Source organism: Oryzias latipes, chromosome 8, assembly GCF_053564925.1.
Source record: "Oryzias latipes strain Hd-rR chromosome 8, Olatipes_Hd-rR_3.1".
NCBI lineage: Eukaryota > Metazoa > Chordata > Actinopteri > Beloniformes > Adrianichthyidae > Oryzias > Oryzias latipes.
In genome coordinates, this window is record NC_136244.1 from 3363810 (window position 1) to 3382932 (window position 19123).

The window sequence follows — 19123 nt, forward strand, 5'->3', positions numbered from 1 at the left end:
AAAAAAATGAAGATTAAAATTGTGTTTAAGTTAAGCTTATTTTGATGAATTTACCACAGATAACTACAAAATGCATTTAACTCTCAGCATCATAATTGCATCAAGTCAGTTCTGCATCTATAGTTGCCTTTACATGGAGAAAGGTAATCGTAAAGAACGCCTGATCGGAAGAAAAATGCGTCATGTAAACATGCCGTTCGGAATACTCTGCCCCAATCACGTGGATTTGTGTTTCCAGTCGTGTCCCGACAAAATAAAGGCTGATGTTATTCCCACATATTTACTTACGTGCAGCCAAGATGCAGATTGCGGAATTTCCCGCATGGATTTCATGTTCATCCAGGCTAAATGTTGTTAGCGCGTGTTAACCGTCTTCCAGCTTTGTTCTGCCACAAAAAAGCAATGACCACACAAATTAAAAATAAAATGATGAGCAAACAGGCGCTTCATTATAACCATAACAATAATAAAAGCACGTTCAGAAGATCAGCTCGTACATTACGGAGCTGCTAAATATATGTATGTGGCCGCTTGGCTTGTTTACATCGCGACTCATTTCCGCTTCTAGCATTTCAACACTACTGCGCCCAAATGATTCATTCCGACTGAAAGCGTGACCCGTGTGAACGTTTGTTCCAATCGGAAAAAGTTTTTCTGGGCCCACGAACATGGTGGAGTTCTAATCTAATCAATGCAATGAAAAACTCAAAAAAAGATTTTACATTTAACTCGATTCAGCCATTACAAAAATTGCAACTTTTATCGACAGTATTTAGGTAATGCTTTCTCTTGTTCACAGTCTTATTTTAACACCCCCCCCCCCCCCCCCCCCCCTAAGAACAAGAGGGTCTCTCCTTAAGGCCCGTTCACACCGGGACGAATTTCGCCGGCGATTTTCGCCGACGTTTAACGCCTCGTGACTAAACAAAAGGCACCAATGTGAGTGTGCACACCGACGCGAAAAAACACCACGCGTCAAAAAGAAAAAACGCCCGGGTTTGGTTTTTTTTTCGACGCGTCGAAATCTATTCGACCAATGAGAATGGCGCTTTTGCACACGTGTCTGGAGCTTCTGAAGTTACAGTAAAACACAACTTGGGGGCGCTCAAACACAAAACTGCCTTGCTGAGCACACATACCAGCGAAGAAGATAGACGTCAAGTAGCGTCTACACTGCCGTGAAGAAATAATGACGGACATTCTTAAATATCCCCGAACCAAGCACCAGTTGGAGCTACTGGTGCTTGAAATATTCATGTTTTCTTTGTTTGATTCTGACTAGCGCGTAAATACTTGCTCTCTTCTTCTGAGTGAAAAGTGACTTTAAGAAGCGTAAAGTTGCGCAGCGCCACCTTGTGTACAGGAGTATTTCTGTTTACATTAAGCGCCATCTAATGTCAGGGAATGAAATTGCATGTTCGCTCGGCTCATCGTCAGCGAAAATCGCCTGGGTGTGAACACAAAAAACGTGGCGAAAAACGCTGGCGAAGAACGCCTGGCGAATATTTGTCCCGGTGTGTACGGGCCTTTAGACATTGACAACATTAAGAATATAAACTTAAAATTAAGAAAATTAAAAAGTAACCATCCAAAAATAATAATCAATTTTCTATCCTAAAGGATCCATATTCTTTACAAAACATATGGAAGGTTGCCATATATTTTCAAATTCTTCTACTTTGTCTTTTAAAATGTAAGTAGTTCTTTCTAAAGGGACCCCTGCCAGCATTTGTTGGAACCATTGGGTTTTGCTTGGACTGTAAGTGTTATCATTTGGCAACACACATTTTTGCATGAATCAAGCTGAGATTTATAAACGCTCTCTCACCTTTGATGTAGTTGTCTATTTTTGGAAATATACCTAATAAAAAAAACTTTGGCTCCAGTGGGATCTGCTTTTAAGTAATTTTCTCTATTGTGACTTTCACTCCTTCTCAAAAAGTTTGCATACATTTGCATTCCCAAGTACAGTGGAAGTATGTTCCTTTCATTTCCATACATTTGGGGCAACATTAGAATCTGGAAAATATAAGTCCCGGATGGTGGAAAGACCCTTTGCTGCCCATATTTTAAAGGTGGCATCCGCTTAACCTGGGGTGAAGGATTTTTCCCCCCAAATTGGTCTGTATCGTGTTAGTGGTTGAGTTTGGTTTATGTAATTTAGAACCCGGAACCATTATTGTATCGTATGTTTAGGAATTGGGTTCTTTGTCTCTTTAATATTCTTCCCATAATTAGTTTCAATTTTTTAAATTGTTTTTTACAGAACCCAGAAAAGATAAGCACTATGGGACGTCGCTGATTGGATGATCACGTTTCAACTGAAAGTTATTTAGCACAAAGTGGAAATGTTCCGTACCAATCATAAAACCAAAGAACCATTTTGCTTTTCTTATTGTGTTTCGTTTTTCTAACACTTATTTCTGATTTCTGGAAATTACATTTGTTTTCTGAAACACTGAATTTTAATCTTGTTTCATTTATTAAAAATTGTGTTTTGGTTTCAGGGTTTGTTTTATTTTTCATTACGATCCTTAGAATGTCTTTGGGTTCACTGTAATTTCTCAGAGCAGGAAAAAAAAGACACATGGATATAGTCGTCTGCAGATGGATGCATCAGAATGCTAGTGGCCCCGCCCAGTTTGTTTTCTACGTCACAGATACGTGCATTTCCAAACCTCCTGATCCACCACGATTTGAATAAAGAAATACTCAGAAATGCAATTTTAATTTCCTTTCCTCCATAATCAGAAAAATGCCACAAAAACATGTTAAAAACACCAAAAACAGGATTTGAATCGGTTCCAAACAAAACCGGTCCGGAGGTGGGAGTTGATGCCGTCTGAGTCCATTTAAGGGCAGAAGCAGAAGTAAAGCAAAAAGAAAGAGAAAAGGCGCTCCGATCCTCACGCACCTCCTCCCCTCCCCCACATCACGCATCCCCGCACGCGTCGGTAACGCAGCGTTTCTCTGCCTCATAAGGCGGGATCCGGGCAGGAAGTGGACAGACAGAGCAGAGCGCAGCGCGCGCCGCCGTACTTCCTCAACTTCTTCCCGGCAACCGCCTCTTCCTCCTCCTCCTCCTCGGTATCATCTTCCTCATCTGCAGGAGGGAAATCTTCTTCTTCTTCTTCTTCAGCAGCAGCAGCAGCATCCGCCGCAGCTGCAGCATCCCGGGCTGCGGATCTAAGCCTCCTGTTCTCCCTCCACCAGCTGGACGTCACTCCTCCATCCGGTGTCCTCCTCTGCCCCCGCTGCGCCAACAGCCCCCCAGCAGGTAAGACAGGTGTCTCCCAGCATCCGTGGCTGTCATTTAACTGTCCCACAAAGGATGATCAGCTCTTCCCGCCGCCGCTGCTGATGTGTTACAGCAAAAGTTCAGGGTTTGAACGCATCAGTGAACTCTGTTAAATCTCTAAACGGTCACTTGGTGCATTTAGAGACGCATGCACTTCAGAATGTGGCTTTTTACAGAAGAGAAGCATCTCCATCCTCTCCTCCTCTGGTGGCTTGGTGCAGGTCTGTGCTGGTGTGGAGTCCAGCGGTTGTTTTCTGTGAAGTTTGGGCATTTGTGGTGGTTCTCCTCTCCTCCTGGGAGACTTTGGGATGCTTTTGGCGGGGTCTGCTGCTGGCGTTGGCAGTCATGAAAGGCTCTCCCGTCCCTCCCACATCAACAGGCCGACACGAGTCCGAGCCTCATGTAGATCAGGATCTATCGACAGAAAGTGCCCCACATGCCCCTCGTCATGACAAAGCGCCGCAGGGATCATGTGTCAGCATCCCTCCCCTCAGCTGGACCGAAGGAAGGACGGCCTCTTTTTGTGCCTCGGCCGGTCCGAGGAGCTCTGCCTGCCTGCTTCCGTCTATTTTTAGCCTCTATTTACAACGCAGCAGTGAGAGGAGGCGAGAGGAGTCGCTCTGTTTCCATTTCTGTCCCCATCACTCCTGCTGACTCTCCTTTTTTCTCCTCACAGCTGCTTTCCTGCTCCAGCCTCCAACCGTCACCATAGAAATCAAACAGATCATGTTAAAACACCCCCCACCCCCACCCCCACTGCAGTGTAGGGGATGGCAGAGGAGAGGGGGCTTTAAAGGTTAAGCTGGATTCTTGTGGCCCAATTCATCGTTTGACCCACATATACCCCCAAAACCCCCACATAATACTTCACCTCCAAAACCTATTATTAATCCACTAACAGAATCTTTTTTTTTTTAGGGGGTGGGCGTTGTGTTCGACAAACTACAGGAAAAAACAATTTTGATTCCAAATTATAATGCACCAGCTTTAAGTGCCCACAATGATGAAGTAAAAAAAAAAAGCGATGTTTTTAATGTCAGAAGATAGAGCTCTGTCTCCTCCTCTGGTCACTGGTGGGAGCAGTGGACTGAAGGCACTTCATCTCCCAGCATCCTCAGCGCTCACTTCCTGGGTGCCGCACACCTGACTCTCATTCACTCAATCCACCACAGTCTACTTAAGCACAAAGTATTGCTTGTGCCGCTCGGCTTTCATTACCGAGCGTTATAGCTGGATCTGATCTTCTGTCTCCTGACTCTGTTTGCCTGCCCCGACCCTCGCCTGGATTTTAACTACTCCTGTCTCTCCTCTGATGATCTCGTGCCAGCCGTCTGCCTGTTCCTGTGACACTTAACATGTTCTTGTAGCTTTTTACCGATGATAGAGGGCATGTCTCTGTCACAGAGAAAAGTGCCTGCATCTTAAAGGGAGCCCAGGTTTGTCTTGCAGTTTCCTTGAGGCCATTCGGTCACCCTAACCCTTGCGCCATCTTGTGGGGTCCAGATAACCTCACTCCCAACGTTGGGATTGGGGTCATCTGGACCCCACAAGATAGCACAAGGACGACGGAGCGTACCGTTGTCGTGCGTGTAGTACAGTGTATCGTGAGGTATTCGTGAGGCTAGTTGAAGTTACACGCACTTATGATGTATGGGTGATGCTGTCATATGGCGCCTTTTATGCAGTTATTGTAAATGAATCACAACTACCCTTAACTAGTTAACTCGTCTGCTGCAAAATGTCCACCAGCTAACTTGTGAGATGCAGTAGTAAAGTTCTTGTAGACATTGTCTTACCAGTAGGCCATGAATATTTAAACGTCAACTGGTTCACTAGTTAAAACATCCTTAAATTTACTAGTTAACCAGTAAAAAGAAAGTTAGTTAGTTAGCCAATGTGTTACAAAGTCCTTACTAGCTATCAAATGAAATGGAAACTCTCTCTTTTCATTTAGACTTAATTAGCTTTTGGTTCAGGCAATGCTGATTATTCCCACTGGGCCCTGAAGTACACCAGTATGCTGGTCATGTGACGTATCGATGAGGATTGTGTGTGGAATCTCGGAATAGACGAGTCTAGAGTTTAGCACGACGTTGTCTGTGATTCGTCTGCAGTACAACAGAGGAACACAACAACTAGTGCGACCAAAGTGTCCTTAAAATGTCAACGGATGAACTAGTAAAGCTTTTTGGTTTGGTAGTGAAAGAGAAAGTTGGCCAGTTTGTTACAAACTTGTAAATATAAACTCTCAACAAGTTCAGTAGTGGGGCTTGTTTAGACATTACCAGTTATAGAATGGCCAAAATGTCCTACTAGTAAATTAGGGACGTATAAAATGGTTCTTGAGTGATAACTTTTTAAAATTTAACGTGTTAATCAGTGAGAGAGAAACGATGTACTAGAAATTGTCCCACTAGTTAACCCTTGGCACCAGAGCTTCAGTGTTGGCTTTCTTTTGAGTACCGTAACTCTTCAACTATTAATGCGGTTAACGTTATTCCAGCGGATTCTGAAGTGGAGAAAATCCTCTTTTTGCGTATGACAGACTGGGGATCTGTCCCGATGACCTGACGTTTGTAACGGCCTTTATAATGGATCCATTTAGATTCTGAAACCCACCAGAGCTCTTGTGTGTCCTGGCATTTGCCCAACTTATGTGCGTTCAGGTTTGAGCTCACAAAGAAGGCGGAGCCAGCTCCGCCCACTGTGGCTGCATTGCTGACCCCCAACATCCAATTTGGAAAAAGGCTGTTTTCATGAATTATTGAGCCTGAAGTTGTGTTTGTGTTGGTGCTCGTAGGAGAAGAAACGTTCAGAGAACAGGTGATGTCTGTCAGGTTTCCTAAAACTCCAGCGGCAGCAGATCGGGTTTTCCTGCAGCACCCAGGACCAGGTTCTGCTCTGGAGAATGGGTTCAGATCTGGGTTTCTTCTGTGCTCAGTGCAGTTTCAGCACAGACTGGTCTTCCCTGCCGTCTCAGAATCAGGAAAACGTTTCATTTATTTGTCAAAGTTGCCAAAAAAGGATTTTTGTTTTTATAGAAAGGATGTCACTTAAACCTGGTGGTGAATTTATGTGTTCTTTTTAGCAAAAGATGAATTCATTTATTGTTCCTTTTATTGGTGGGTCAGCTTATGTTGAAAATGCTGATGGAAGACATTTATAAAGAATTTTTTTTTAATCAAATCATTGAGAATATAAAGCAGACGGAAAAGAAAAGATTATATTTTTGAGCTCATATGTTTGTTTTGCTGGTAATAGTAGGTTGGGGTTGAAAGGGGGCTGTAGGCTAGTGGGAGTGTGTAAACAAACGGATGATGGGAAGTCGGGGAAGGGTTACTTCATACTTAAAAGATGGCTTTGAAATTAGATCAAAAGATATTTGGAGTGGGACAAGAGGAAGGCTGGAGTGAGTAAGGATGGAGAGGATTAGAGGCAGGCAATTTGTGGTGGCGCCCCCTAAAGGCAGCAGTAGAAAAAGACACTAGAGTTGTGTTACACGACTGTTTCCCGTGTGATTTTCTGCACTTGTTACTGTTTCCTGTCGCCACATGCTCCATCAGCACAAAAACAAGCAATCATTCCTATTTATAAGAGCAGTTTGTTCTTTGACCGTTCGTGTGTCATAGATGAGATAAATCCTCTTTTTCCCGTCATTATTATTATTATTCTGTCATTTTACCACCAAACAGTCTTTTCTGAGCAGTGGAGTCGGCGTTTTCGTGTTCTTTCCGGAGGACACTAAAGCGAAGCTCTGGAATATGAATTACCGGGGGACAAAGAGAGGCGGAGGAAGGGAAGGAAAAGGTGATTTCTTGTTCAGCAAAAAAGATGGTTGCAGCCTGAAACCCGATATGTACGTGGAGGGGAGGTAGAGGTTGAGCGGAGGGATGTAAAAGAGAGATGGAGTTGGACAGAGGGTAGCGTCCGAACCCCCCCCTCCCTGAGGATGCTGCTGAAATCTGATCCCAGACAGGAAGTGGAAGCAGCACCAGCGGGCTCCGTGGCTGTTAATGCTGCACCTGCTGCACCGTCTGACAAACGTCCTGCCGCAGCTGCTTGACGCGTCGCTGTCGCTCTGAATCCTGTCCAAGCCAGGCAGCGCTTGCTCAAAGGCAGCAGCAGAACTCGGCGTGGAACCACGGCCCTCACCGATGGGCCGGCTGTAGGCTCCAACAGGTGTGCTGACGGTGCACATCTGCAGCTGAGGACGAATGGAAACAGCAGGTTTTAATCCAACGAAAACCTGAACTTTTATTCAAAGCTTCAGTAAAATAAAAGGCCAGGAAGCAAGAAATGAACAAAAAAGAATGAATTAAAATTGTATTTATTGTAATTGTAATTTTTATTTATAGTTTAAAATAACAAAACAATACGTTTGTGGGAAACACTGAGTGTGTCCTTCATTCAACAGTTTCCTGATTCTCTTAAAGTTACCACTTCCTGTAAAAAAGGAAGGAAAAAAGGTTTGAAAGGCTCGTTAAAAGCTGCTCGTTATAACGTCTTTCTTCACGTTGCATCAGAACCGTCCTTTTGGCTTTAAATATTTCCAGCTTGCTCTGATTTTGTGCTCATGAATGTTTTCGTTCCAGCAGCTTTATCTTTAAAATGTGATTTTTTTCCCCCCATACATCTACTGCATCTACTGTACACGCATATGGAGAGAAAAGTATTCCACGACTGTCCAACAATGTAAAAGGCCTAAAACAGGAAGTATAAATAATTATGTATGGAAAAATGAAATGAAAAAAAAAGAGACAATACAGCCTATTACACGATATACAGAACTGATTCATTGTTTCTATGGCAACCACTCTTACCAATCGGGGTTGAGCTTGTTGGAGGGCCACACCTCTAACAAATAAAGGGGGCTCAATCTGTCAATCAAACCTTTTCAAACGTCAGAGAGCACCTAATTTTATTGATGCATCTGATTGGTCGGTCTATAACTTGAATAACTTTAACTACAGAAAAAAAAATATTATGAAAAAAAAAATGAGGATGATCATCAACATGTCAAAATAAGTTATCAGAGCCAGAATGGTTATTCTGACCAATAGAATGACAGAGCAACTGCTGTTTATTTCTCTAAAGAAATCTTTGGGATTTTGGCTCCCTGGGGCCACCCCAGGGGGAGGGGCCTCCCAGTTCAGTTCAATTGGCAGAACGCTGTATTAAGGGCCTGAATGACCTGCAGGGAGGCGCTCCTCCTCATCCTCTCTGTGTTTGGGAAACAAGAACCTGAACAGAAAAAAGGTTTGCTTGTTGGAGGACTGAGGCCCTGCAGGACCTCTTTGCTCTGCTCGATGGTCTCCAGGTCGATTCAGATGATGCCTGAAGATGCTGATCTGCTGATCCCACCTCCCTCCGGGGAGCTTTCCTGTTTGGGGCTGTTCCCAAACCAGGCTGTGATGCTTCCCGTCAGGAAGCTCTCAGTGGTACCGGTGTGGAACGTCTTTAGCACCTTTGAGGGCAAATTAGCCTTTTGACTCCAGAGATGTCACAGGCGTCGACCAAACAAAACACGGTTGACGCGGATCAGCTGATGCTGACGTGGAGAAAAGCGGCTTTTACATCGGCGTTGCAAAAATGTGCAACAGGTTGCTAAAGTAAAGACGTTTTTCTGAGTGACAGAATCATCTGATTGATGTTGATCGCGGGACCGACCATAAAGTGTCCGTGTCATATCCGTGTACGGCTGCTTCTCTTCACTTCAGAATCAACCGTGAACGGTTGAAGAGTTTCGGTAGTCAAAAGAAAGTGAACAGAGGAGCTAAAAGCGCCAGTGTTAAAGGCTTAGAGTCCTTCAGGTGTCTGAGGTGATGAAGACGCTGCCGGGCCTTCTTCATCAGGCTGTTAACATGACAGAGAATATATTCTGACAGATTCATGTCAGATTCTGGATGACGTGTTCACTTGGATATCCGTTTTTTGCAGTGTAACTACATTTCTAAACTTGTTTTTTTCCCTCTTGATTTAAAACAAATCTGAATTCAGAACCTGAACTTTTAAAAAACAAAGCAGGATTTTAAAAAATCAGCTTGAATATAATTTTTCTTTGTCTTGATGGAAACTAAAGGCTTTGGAGTAAAGTCGGGTCTATCATGGAGGGCTATGGCTTCCTTATCTGCAGGGTTTTTTTTGGGGTTGAACTCAACAAGTCGGATGAAAAAGCCGGATGTGGCTGCAGAGCGAGAAGCGTTTGACTCCCCCTCACAGGACGGGGTTGAAATCCCTGCTGTCGTTCTATTTTCGGCGCCTGAGCCCCGAGGTGTTCTGTGGGAGGAGCTGAGAGCGAAAAGCTGGATTGATGGAGCGCGGGCAGCCGGCGCCACGGGCTTGGGTTCAGGTTCCTACCAAACCGTTGCATCCTAAGTGGGCGTTGCCCTGACAGCACCGAGGTTTTTCCCAGTTGCTGCCGTCTTCTCCCTCTGCGGCCTGTGAGGAAGGAGGTTTGTGTAACAGAAAGTGTTATTCAACGCTCTGTAAAAACACTACCGGGCTTTGTGGGTCAGCTGGCTCACCAGGATCAATGCTGCAGACCAGAACCTGGACTTTTCTAAGGATTCACTCGAGCGTTGCTCAGAAGGGGGACGTGGGTGAGAAACCAGAGACATCTGCAAGGAGGAACGGAAAATGCAACAGAACGAGAGGAAAAGTGGATTTGCTGCTATTTTTAGAAACCCTTTCCTGTTCTTTGAACATCCTCTTCTACTTCTTTAGCATCATCTCTGTAAATAAACACACACAAATAAATCCTAAACGTTCTAGTTTAGTTAAACCCAAAGCTCTGTTTTTGTGCCTTAACGCCATATAAAACACGGTGGTGGAGGTGTCATGGTTTGGGCTTGGTTTGGCACCATCAATGATTTGTCCAACAGCCTAACTTAGACCACAACTCAAATGATTTCAGACCAGTTAAAGTCAAAAAATGAAAGTTTCTGTCGTCTTGTTGAGTTTTAAAAGCTTCTGTCACACAAGTGAACTTTTTACGAGTCAAAGAAATCCCTTTTTATCCATAAATGTACCAATAAAATCAATGAAAACATAGATATTTGCATGGATTTGATAAGCTAAGTGTTGAAAAAACCCTCTCTGATAAAAAAAATGTTCTTTTTAACATGTTCTTGTAGTATTTGTCTGATGATGGACGTATAGAAAGAAAATTAAGATTCAAATGGCATTTCTGAGTCTTTATTCAAATGACTGTGAATCAGGGAGAAGGCAGTTGGGAAAAAGAGCTTATTTGTGACATAGAAAACACACTGGACTAACACACTGGACCACCCTGCTCAGGTTTCTGGATTAAAACAGCATAATTATATTTAACAGATCTCTGGAAACACTTTGAAAACAGATCAGAAGACGGTCGAAGTGGGTCTTTCATACGCAGAGGTCAGTGTTCGTAACCTTTATTGTTCACGTGTCAAAAGAAAGAACAGATTCATCTACAAGACTGGTAATAACAGACAAGAATATCCAATATTTGATCGAACCAATAAGGAATTGATTGATTAATTTCAAGCAAATTCAATTAAAAAGACAAAAGTAAAAATACATTGACATATCAAATGTATTTAAGATCGAATTTCATAAAAAATCACAGCATAGTTATAAATAGACATGTTTGAAACAATACAAACACACATGGAATCCATTAAATACAACTCTACACAAAAAAGGTTTGATGAATTGCTTTCTAAGGGTATGGGGGGGGGGGGGGGGGGGGGGGGGGAATAATATATTGCCACCCATCCTCACATGTTTGAAGGATCATGTGAGTGAACATTAAATAGGGCGCTTGACCTCCAAGCTCTTTCGTGCACAGAAACTTGCTCATTTCAGACTTTTTTTTATAAACATTTCTTCAGATCAATACGATGACAAAACGATCGGAATCCGCTCCATTTCCGAGGGTCACGTTACAAAACCAACAGATGAAACCTCAGCGAGTGACGATGTTCCTGTTTACCCTCGAGATCAGATCAGGGCGACAGTGGCTTAGGTGGTTGAGCGGGTCGTCCAATGATCGAAGGGTTGGCGGTTCGATCCCCGCTCCCACCAGCCAAAATGTCGTTGTGTCCTTGGGCAAGACACTTCACCCTCCTTGCCTCCAGTGTGGCTCCACTGGTGTGTGAATGTGCATGAATGATCCTGGTGATGGTCAGAGGGGCCGTAGGCGCGAACTGGCAGCCACACCTCTGTCAGTCTGCCCCAGGGCAGCTGTGGCTACAACAGTAGCTACCATCACCAAGTGTGAATGACCAGTGAATGAATAATGGACACACTGTAAGCGCTTTGAGTGTCTTGAAAAGCGCAGATAAATCCAATCCATTATTGTTATTATTGTGTGAAGGACGTTTATGGAGTCAGGAAAAAATGCAAACACAAAACGGAGCTTTTATTTTATTTTATGATGGTTTCTGCACAGACCTGCAGCTCCAGCGCTCACCCTGACCGCCGCCCGAGGTTTAAAGACCAACCGGATCCCCGTCACCATGGCGACGCTGGAGATTCCATAGATAAAACAGTGCTGTGTTCCGGCGTGAACATCCTCTGTGGCTCCGCTCTGAGTCCAGGCCCTGCTGGACAGACTTAGGTTTGCATGTTCCTGGGAGGTTTCCGTTAAACAGTCGACTTTAAAAATGAGGAGAAATAGTTGAAGAAGATTTCAATTAAAGCTTATAGATCACAAATATTTACTGGAAAAAAAACACATTTAACAAAAGAAAGCGTAGAGAGTAGCCACTTCAAAAAGTGGCTCCCGTCCAGAAGGAAGGTTTTTCTGGATTCTATGGATGGATCGACTTCTTTGTGTTTAAAGTTCCTCTTCGATCGTCTTTTGATCTGTTCTAACCCTTTTTGCTGTTCTGGGGGGTCCAGATGACCCCACTCACAACATTAACCTGCTTCTGAGGCACGTAAACGTTGGTAGTGGGGTCATCTAGACCCACTAGACAGTGCGCTGAACCTTTTTTCTTCACTGATTTGTGATCTTCACTGGTTTACATGAAATCTTTTCACCTTTATCCACGTTTGTCATGGTAGGGAGAATACGTCAATGGAAGGGGGGGGGGGGTCATCTGGACCCCACAAGATAGCACAAGGGTTAAAGCGTTTCCAGACTATGTTTTTTTGCCATTTCAAGCTTAGATTTTCATCTGGACTTAGTTTTTAGCACATTTCAGCCACGTTTGTGTCTTAGTTTTTAATCTGAACTTTATTTAGCGCTGCTTAATTTCTATTTCGTCTTCTGGTCTTAGTTTTTTAGCAAAGTTTTTCATCTGAAACAAAGTTATTATCTGTTCTCGCCCTCCTTTTGTTGTTTGTTTTTTTAAACACAAAACACAACACTTGACCCATAAATACAAGGATAGTTTGCGTGTGCAAGGAGAAAAATGAATGAAAAGGTGGTAAAGAAAAGAATAGAGTGGGTTCTGTTCATGGGTCCAATTAGTTTTAAAGCACAAATGCTTGTAGGAGTGTCAAATCCAAGACACGACAAACAAGGATCCCATGTTTTAAAGAAAACGTCATCTTCACTTCCCCCCACTCCCTTTTGAGCAATCTGTTGAACGTTTTTCTGTGTCATGAACTATATGCAAAAGAGCTATTATGTTTATTCAAGATTAAGTTATGTAATTATTTACTAGTGTATGTACTAGTGTGGGCATTTGTGTATTTTCCCATTAATATTATTATTCTATCCTATACCATGTTTGATATATTTCTGTACAAATTTACATTTCTGTTATCTGGTTTAATTTCCAAATGTAAATCCGAAGCTTTGTGATGCAGTCACAATAATAATCAACAGAGACAAATTCAGTTCAACTTTCTGCCACTGTGACCTGGAGGGATATTTGTCAGAGACCCAGTTTATAAGGAAACACTTTCTAGAACTGAAAATAAGAATATTGTCCAGTTTTTCTTTTATGTTAACTGTTAACAACAGGATCAATTAATCCCAAAAGTTTTATCTTATTTTTTATTTATACTTTAAAATGTTTCACCTCTGGCGAGATCAGAACTTCACAAATGTTTTAGGGTCTATTCAGACTGGACACATTTGGTTCGCTTTAAGCGGACCAGATTTCGTCTCCCCCGATAATCCGGGACAAATTTTCAGTCTGCATAAACCCAAGTGAACCCTGGTCCGGGACCAGCAACCACTCTCTTTGGCGGTGGTCTCGGGTCGTTTCCAATCAGACTGGTTTAGAATAGGCTCCATGCTTGGAGCCAAACAACTCAACCAAAACAGCCATCATAGCTGGGATTTATGGGATGTAAACAGACTAGAACGGAAGCAACCATGATGATGAGACACAGCAACTCGTTAAAATTATATCGGATGAATGCAGGCTCATTAAAACAACTTGTAATTTCATCCACATTGCTTCTCACTGTTTTCCCAACAATCTATATGCCACACACAAAGTGTTGTACCTGACGTTGAAACAGACGTTCTAAACCAGTCAGCGAAACATAAAGTGAACTCTCCCGACAAGGACTGCAAAGCGCAGGACTTCCATTAACCCCCCCCCCCTTTCGTTACTTTGCCCCGCCCTCGTAATCCCTGGCCAATGTCTGAAGGGGTATTTAGTCACATGGTTTTGTTTACAAGCTCAGGTTTGAATCAGAAATGTCCGGTTATTGACAGTCTGCATACAGACCAAACAAAGGTTTCAGGACTCGATCCGGACCAAATGAAGCCGGCTCGGTGCGACCCGACAGACTTTTCCAGTCTGAATACATTCTTCAATGTTTGCAGGTACAGACAGAAACAAATGTAAGTTTTCTCTGTACTGGAGGAAATGCCAAAGCTTTTCTGCTCTTATTGATCTGAAGCTTTGAGTTATGTGAGGAAATAAAGGGGAAAACTTTTAAATTAGCAAAATTCTAACAGCAAAAACAACTAAATCTGGCATTTTTGTGTTATTTTTTTACAGAGGTAAAAAGAAAAATGCAGACCAGCAACTAGATGTAGCAGCATTTGATTGTTCTCCAATAAATTCAGTTTTTTCCCCACTGAAGGTGGAAAAGCTGAACAGCAACCATAAATCAGATGGTTTTTTTTTTTTGGGGGGGGGGGGGGGGGATTTTGCTGCAGGGCAGCGACGCATCGTCTGCCCGTTATTTAACAGTGTGCTGCATAAATATAACTGTGGGCTCCTCTGTCTGTGCACAGGTAGAACAGCCTACATCAAACTGCAGCCATGGATGAGATGGACCTGCCCCAGATGAAGAAGGAGGTGGAGAGCCTGAAATACCAGCTGGCTTTCAAACGGGAGAAGTCCTCTAAAACCGTAACAGAGTGAGTCTTTCAAAACACCGATTTATGATGCTAAAATAAAAATACTTGGCTCCATTATCTCACAGGACATTTACATAAAAGGTAAAGAAAATGGAGAAATCCCTGCAAGCAGAGAACAAAATGTAGCATCTTTTTTACAAGGCCTTTTTTCACCTGAAGAAGAGCAACTACTATAGATATTTATATAATCCTGGTTAAAAAATAAGACAAGATAAGGAGATCAATGCTCAAATGTCAGAAGAAAAGTATTTTTCGAAATTTTAGCACAACAAAAACAACAATTTCAATTAAAATTGGCAGGTAAACGTTTCCACATCAACAATGCCTATTTTTAATGATAAGTTGTGTGGGTTCGAAGTGGATTTATCGCTTGTGAAAGTGAAAGTGTCCAAAAACACGGGGTCCAAATGCTTCACCAGTAGAGGCTCTTGGGAAAAAAGGGCCTTGTTTCCGTTGAGTGGTACAATCTGGGCTGGTCTAGTCCGGTATTTTGAGCGTTTCCATTTTAAGATCCATCTATAGAGCTGGACCAAACCATACAATTCTTGGGCCTCATTGGTTGTAAATTTTGAATTTTTCTCGTGGCTAATGTGCTTTTCTGAAAGAGGGGATCCTAAGGTACATCCATGCCAAATTTGGTGCCTGTGCCACAAAATCTTCTCATCTTGTCCAAACCATCTGAATCTCCAAAACATCTACCATGAGCTGTTCCTCTGGTGGATTCACTCCCAATTCTCTCCATCTTGGTCACTCCCAGAGAGAACCTCAACCTCTTCATCTCTGCAGTCAGCATGACTGTATCAATGAAACCTGTAAATGTTAGCAAACCTCCATCAGAAATTACAATCGTCTGAAAATGCAAACTAATGCTCTTTCTCGTCAAAATCTAGGCGGATTTGAAAAAGGATCAGAAGTTCCATTATGTGGACTAAGATTCTGTAACCCTTGTGCTATCCTAGGCACTTTAACGTTGGGAGTTGGGTCATCTAGACCCACTAGACAGTGCGCTGAACCTTTTTTCTTCAATGATTTGTGATCTTCACTGGTGTCCATGGATTACATGAAATCTTTCCACGTTTATCCACCTTTGTCATGGTAGGAAGAAAACGTCAATGTAAGGGTGGGGTCATCTGAGATAGCACAAGGGTTAAATGGATAGTTTTTCAATGTATCGTTGCCCGACCATGTATCGAAGAGTCCTCGGGCAAGACGCAGAACCCCACATTTCTCCTGGTGGTTAAAAGTTGGCGCCAGTGTTTGGCAGTAAAGTGTGTGAATGTGTGTGGGAATAGGACTGTGACTGTAAAGAGCTTTGGGCCTACTAAGAAGGTAGTAGAGCGCTATCTAAGTGTGTTTCATTTACAATGTTACCGTTTTTGCTAACATCCGGTATAAGTTTACTTAAAAAAATCGTTTGAATGTCAGACCTTACTGCTTGTACATGGTCTACATGTCTGTCCTGCAAATATCTTTCTTTTCTGCTCTTCAAGTTTGGTGAAGTGGATAGAGGATGGCGTTCCAGAGGATCCTTTCCTGAACCCGGAGCTAATGAAGAACAACCCGTGGGTGGAGAAAGGGAAATGCGTCATTCTTTGAGGAAAAAGTTATCTTCCAACCCCAATCTTCCTCACCCAACAGCGTCAGCACACCGCATCTATATTTATATGTCTGACCCCTGGATCTCTCCCTCCTGACCTGTGAGGACACTGGCAGGACAATGCCTACCAACCTCTCACCATGAATGTACTACAGCAGAACCCCTCCAACCCCTCTCCCACACAGCAAGGGCATGGAAACACACTCTCACATGGATCACTTGGGCTTGTCTCGTCTCCACGTTCACTACATTATGACTGCAGCCACGGCGGTTCCTAGTAACCTTGACAGGAGAACAGCATCAGTGTTTAAAGTTCATCTAAAGAAACACCTGCTGGTTTTTCATGCAGATTTCAATCAGTGCGGATTTGTTTTACCCAGTTCTAATAATGTCTGATGGTTAGTAAGAGTCCTGTCACCACTGCCAAGCTGCATGTAGGTGCGTGAGGGAAATTTATACCACTCTGATTTCTAGAGACAAACCAAACAGGTTTTTCTTTCAATTCAATCTCAATCAACTGTAAAAAAAGGAAGTTTTGATGATTCTAAAATACATTTTGACTCCTTTTTCTGCTCTAGTTCAGAGCTCTGCAGCAAATGCCTTTTGATACGGATGGAGACAAAGATTTCATAGTGATGAAGGTTGGAATCCGAATCAGATTGCTTGCTCGTCTTTTTTGCTTTCATACTGTTAATGCATGTACACCACAGTGCCAAAAGTATCCTCTTCCATTACTCAACATACGCATCAGCTGAAGTGACATTGCATTCGGAATCCATGGGGTAAACAATAATAGGCTCACCCTTTGCAGCTGTTCTGTACCTTCCCACTTGAGTGGCTTCTCCATGTCTTTTTGGACTTTCCTTTGCACACAGTCATGTTGGAACAGGTTCCCAACATTATTTAAGCATTAAACCCTCCAACATCTCTTCATATTCTAGAGTTTCTGTCATTGGAACTTAGGGGATAAACTCAGCTCATGAAAAGCGAGCCCACACCATGATAGCCCCTCCTACACATTTCCCATCTGGCAAAATGGGAAAGTTTGATTTGTCACTCCAAATAAAGTGGCAGCACACTTTACAGACGGCATCCAACACTTTGTCTTGTATTATGAGATGAAGGACTTGGATTTAGACATTCAACTATAAAAATTCATTAGATCAGGGTTGCCCAAATCCTGGCCTGGAGGGCCGGTGTCCTACATGCTTTCCAACCAACCTGCCATTGAAGCTCTTTATTGGTTCAAAACACCTGATCCAGGTAATCAGTGACAGATAAGGCAGGGTTTCTGGAATACCAGCAGGACACCGGCCCTCCAGGCCAGGCTTTGGGGACCCCTGCATTAGATGAAGCGCTAGACACGGTTCTTCAGGTCATCATGGCAGAATTGCTATTGTTCTAGATGCTTGTTCTTTGTTATAATTTAGCTGACAGTTGGCTGGAGTGTTTTGTAATGTGGTCATTTCCTGATAAAACTTGTTGCATAGAGTTCATCCTGACATGGTGCCACACTGTAATTCACCAATCTCCTGAATGCAGTCCATTCTTTCACTAAGGTCTGTAGAAGCTGCCTGCAAGTCAGGATGAATAAATTGAAACACCTGAGTTTAGCTGTTGGATGGACGAGTGAATACTTTTGGCATTATGGTGCAGCCGCACATACAACTGTCCAGAAAGCTTTTTGACAATGGAGAACCTGCACACATTGGTGGTGGCGCAACAGTGACACCACAGTCTTATTTTCCCTTCTTCCTCCTTGTCTTCAGAAGTGTTCAAAACACCCCCCCCCCAATATTTTAAAGATTTACGCAGATGTAAATTATTTATTGTTTTGCCCTTTCAACAATCAAAGATGCTGCAGCCTGTGACTCTGCCCCTCCCACAGACAGTTAAAGCAGGCGTATTTACAGTTGTGACAGTGACAAAGGTTTATTTATCTACCGTACGGTTCATTTGAATAGGTAAGCTAACCCTAAACAATTTATCAGAATATACGGTTCTCGCACAAAGACATGGAATCATTTATCAAAGCAAACTGAACTTCAAGCACAATCGCCAACTTTGTGAATTATTTAAGAAACACATGATGGAATGTTAACGTCTTGATACAAAACTTGACCATTTGACTTCAGGGGTGAAGTTCAGTCGACTAATCTCTGCATGTCATCCTTAAATATTTATTTACAAATTGACTTCTCGTATTTCATGAACTTTGATAAGTTGAGAGGAGAGTTAAGAGCATTATTGAGTCCTTATATCTGAAGCACATCTACTTTCCTGTCTGTATGAGAAACTCGATGCCTCAGCCGAAGATTTTTACAGTCTTTTACATTTGCAACCTGTTTTCTTCACATGTTCTTTTTTTTGCTGTCGCTTGTAAAAACCTCAAATCCAATTCAAACCTTTGTGACATTAAGTCAGCTTTTAATTTCACACCAGCCCTGTTGTGCTGCCAGAGGAAAAATGAAAGCAGGCCTCTGGAGAAGGTTTGCCGTTTAGCCCGCCTTTCAACCACAAGCATGCAGACACGGAAACCAACCACCGCAACTCAAGCACACTCTGAACATGTACAGACATACCCTTGTAACTTATTAACTTATTTATTTATTATGGATGGGAACTTTTCCTCCCTTAAGTTTCCTGCTTTCTTTGCCCTCCTTTTATCTGGTGGCCAACTTAGAAAAATTACCCCCAAAAAAGAAATAAAAATCAATTAAATAATCAACAGTAGACAAAACTATCCCTCCAGACTTTGATCCAGATCACCGTCTGATACTGCCTTGTACACAATTTCCTTAAGGTGAGAATGTAAATACGTGGCATGAGGTACAAACATCGCTGACCTCAGAGCTGCCCTGTGTTGCACGTGGCGGCAACGCTCTTTATGTGTGCTTGTTTTAGAAAAACTTGT

General features: G+C 42.8%; 1 protein-coding gene across 1 annotated transcript; it reads left to right on the forward strand.

The window, feature by feature from the left end:
- The first annotated feature begins 2984 nt into the window (after positions 1–2984).
- On the forward strand, positions 2985–18921 carry gng13b (guanine nucleotide binding protein (G protein), gamma 13b). The gene is made up of 3 exons (XM_020705526.2): positions 2985–3277; positions 14487–14612; positions 16103–18921. Exons 2-3 carry the CDS (start codon positions 14515–14517, stop codon positions 16206–16208), a joined length of 204 nt encoding a protein of 67 aa, XP_020561185.1. The 5' UTR covers positions 2985–3277; positions 14487–14514; the 3' UTR covers positions 16209–18921.
- Positions 18922–19123: the final 202 nt, after the last annotated feature.

Coding starts and splice junctions, on each gene's coding strand:
- gng13b (XM_020705526.2), top strand. CDS start 14,515: ATGGATGAGATGGACCTGCCCCAGATGAAGAAGGAGGTGGAGAGCCTG. Junction 14,613..16,102: donor TCCTCTAAAACCGTAACAGA/GTGAGTCTTTCA, acceptor CTGCTCTTCAAG/TTTGGTGAAGTGGATAGAGG.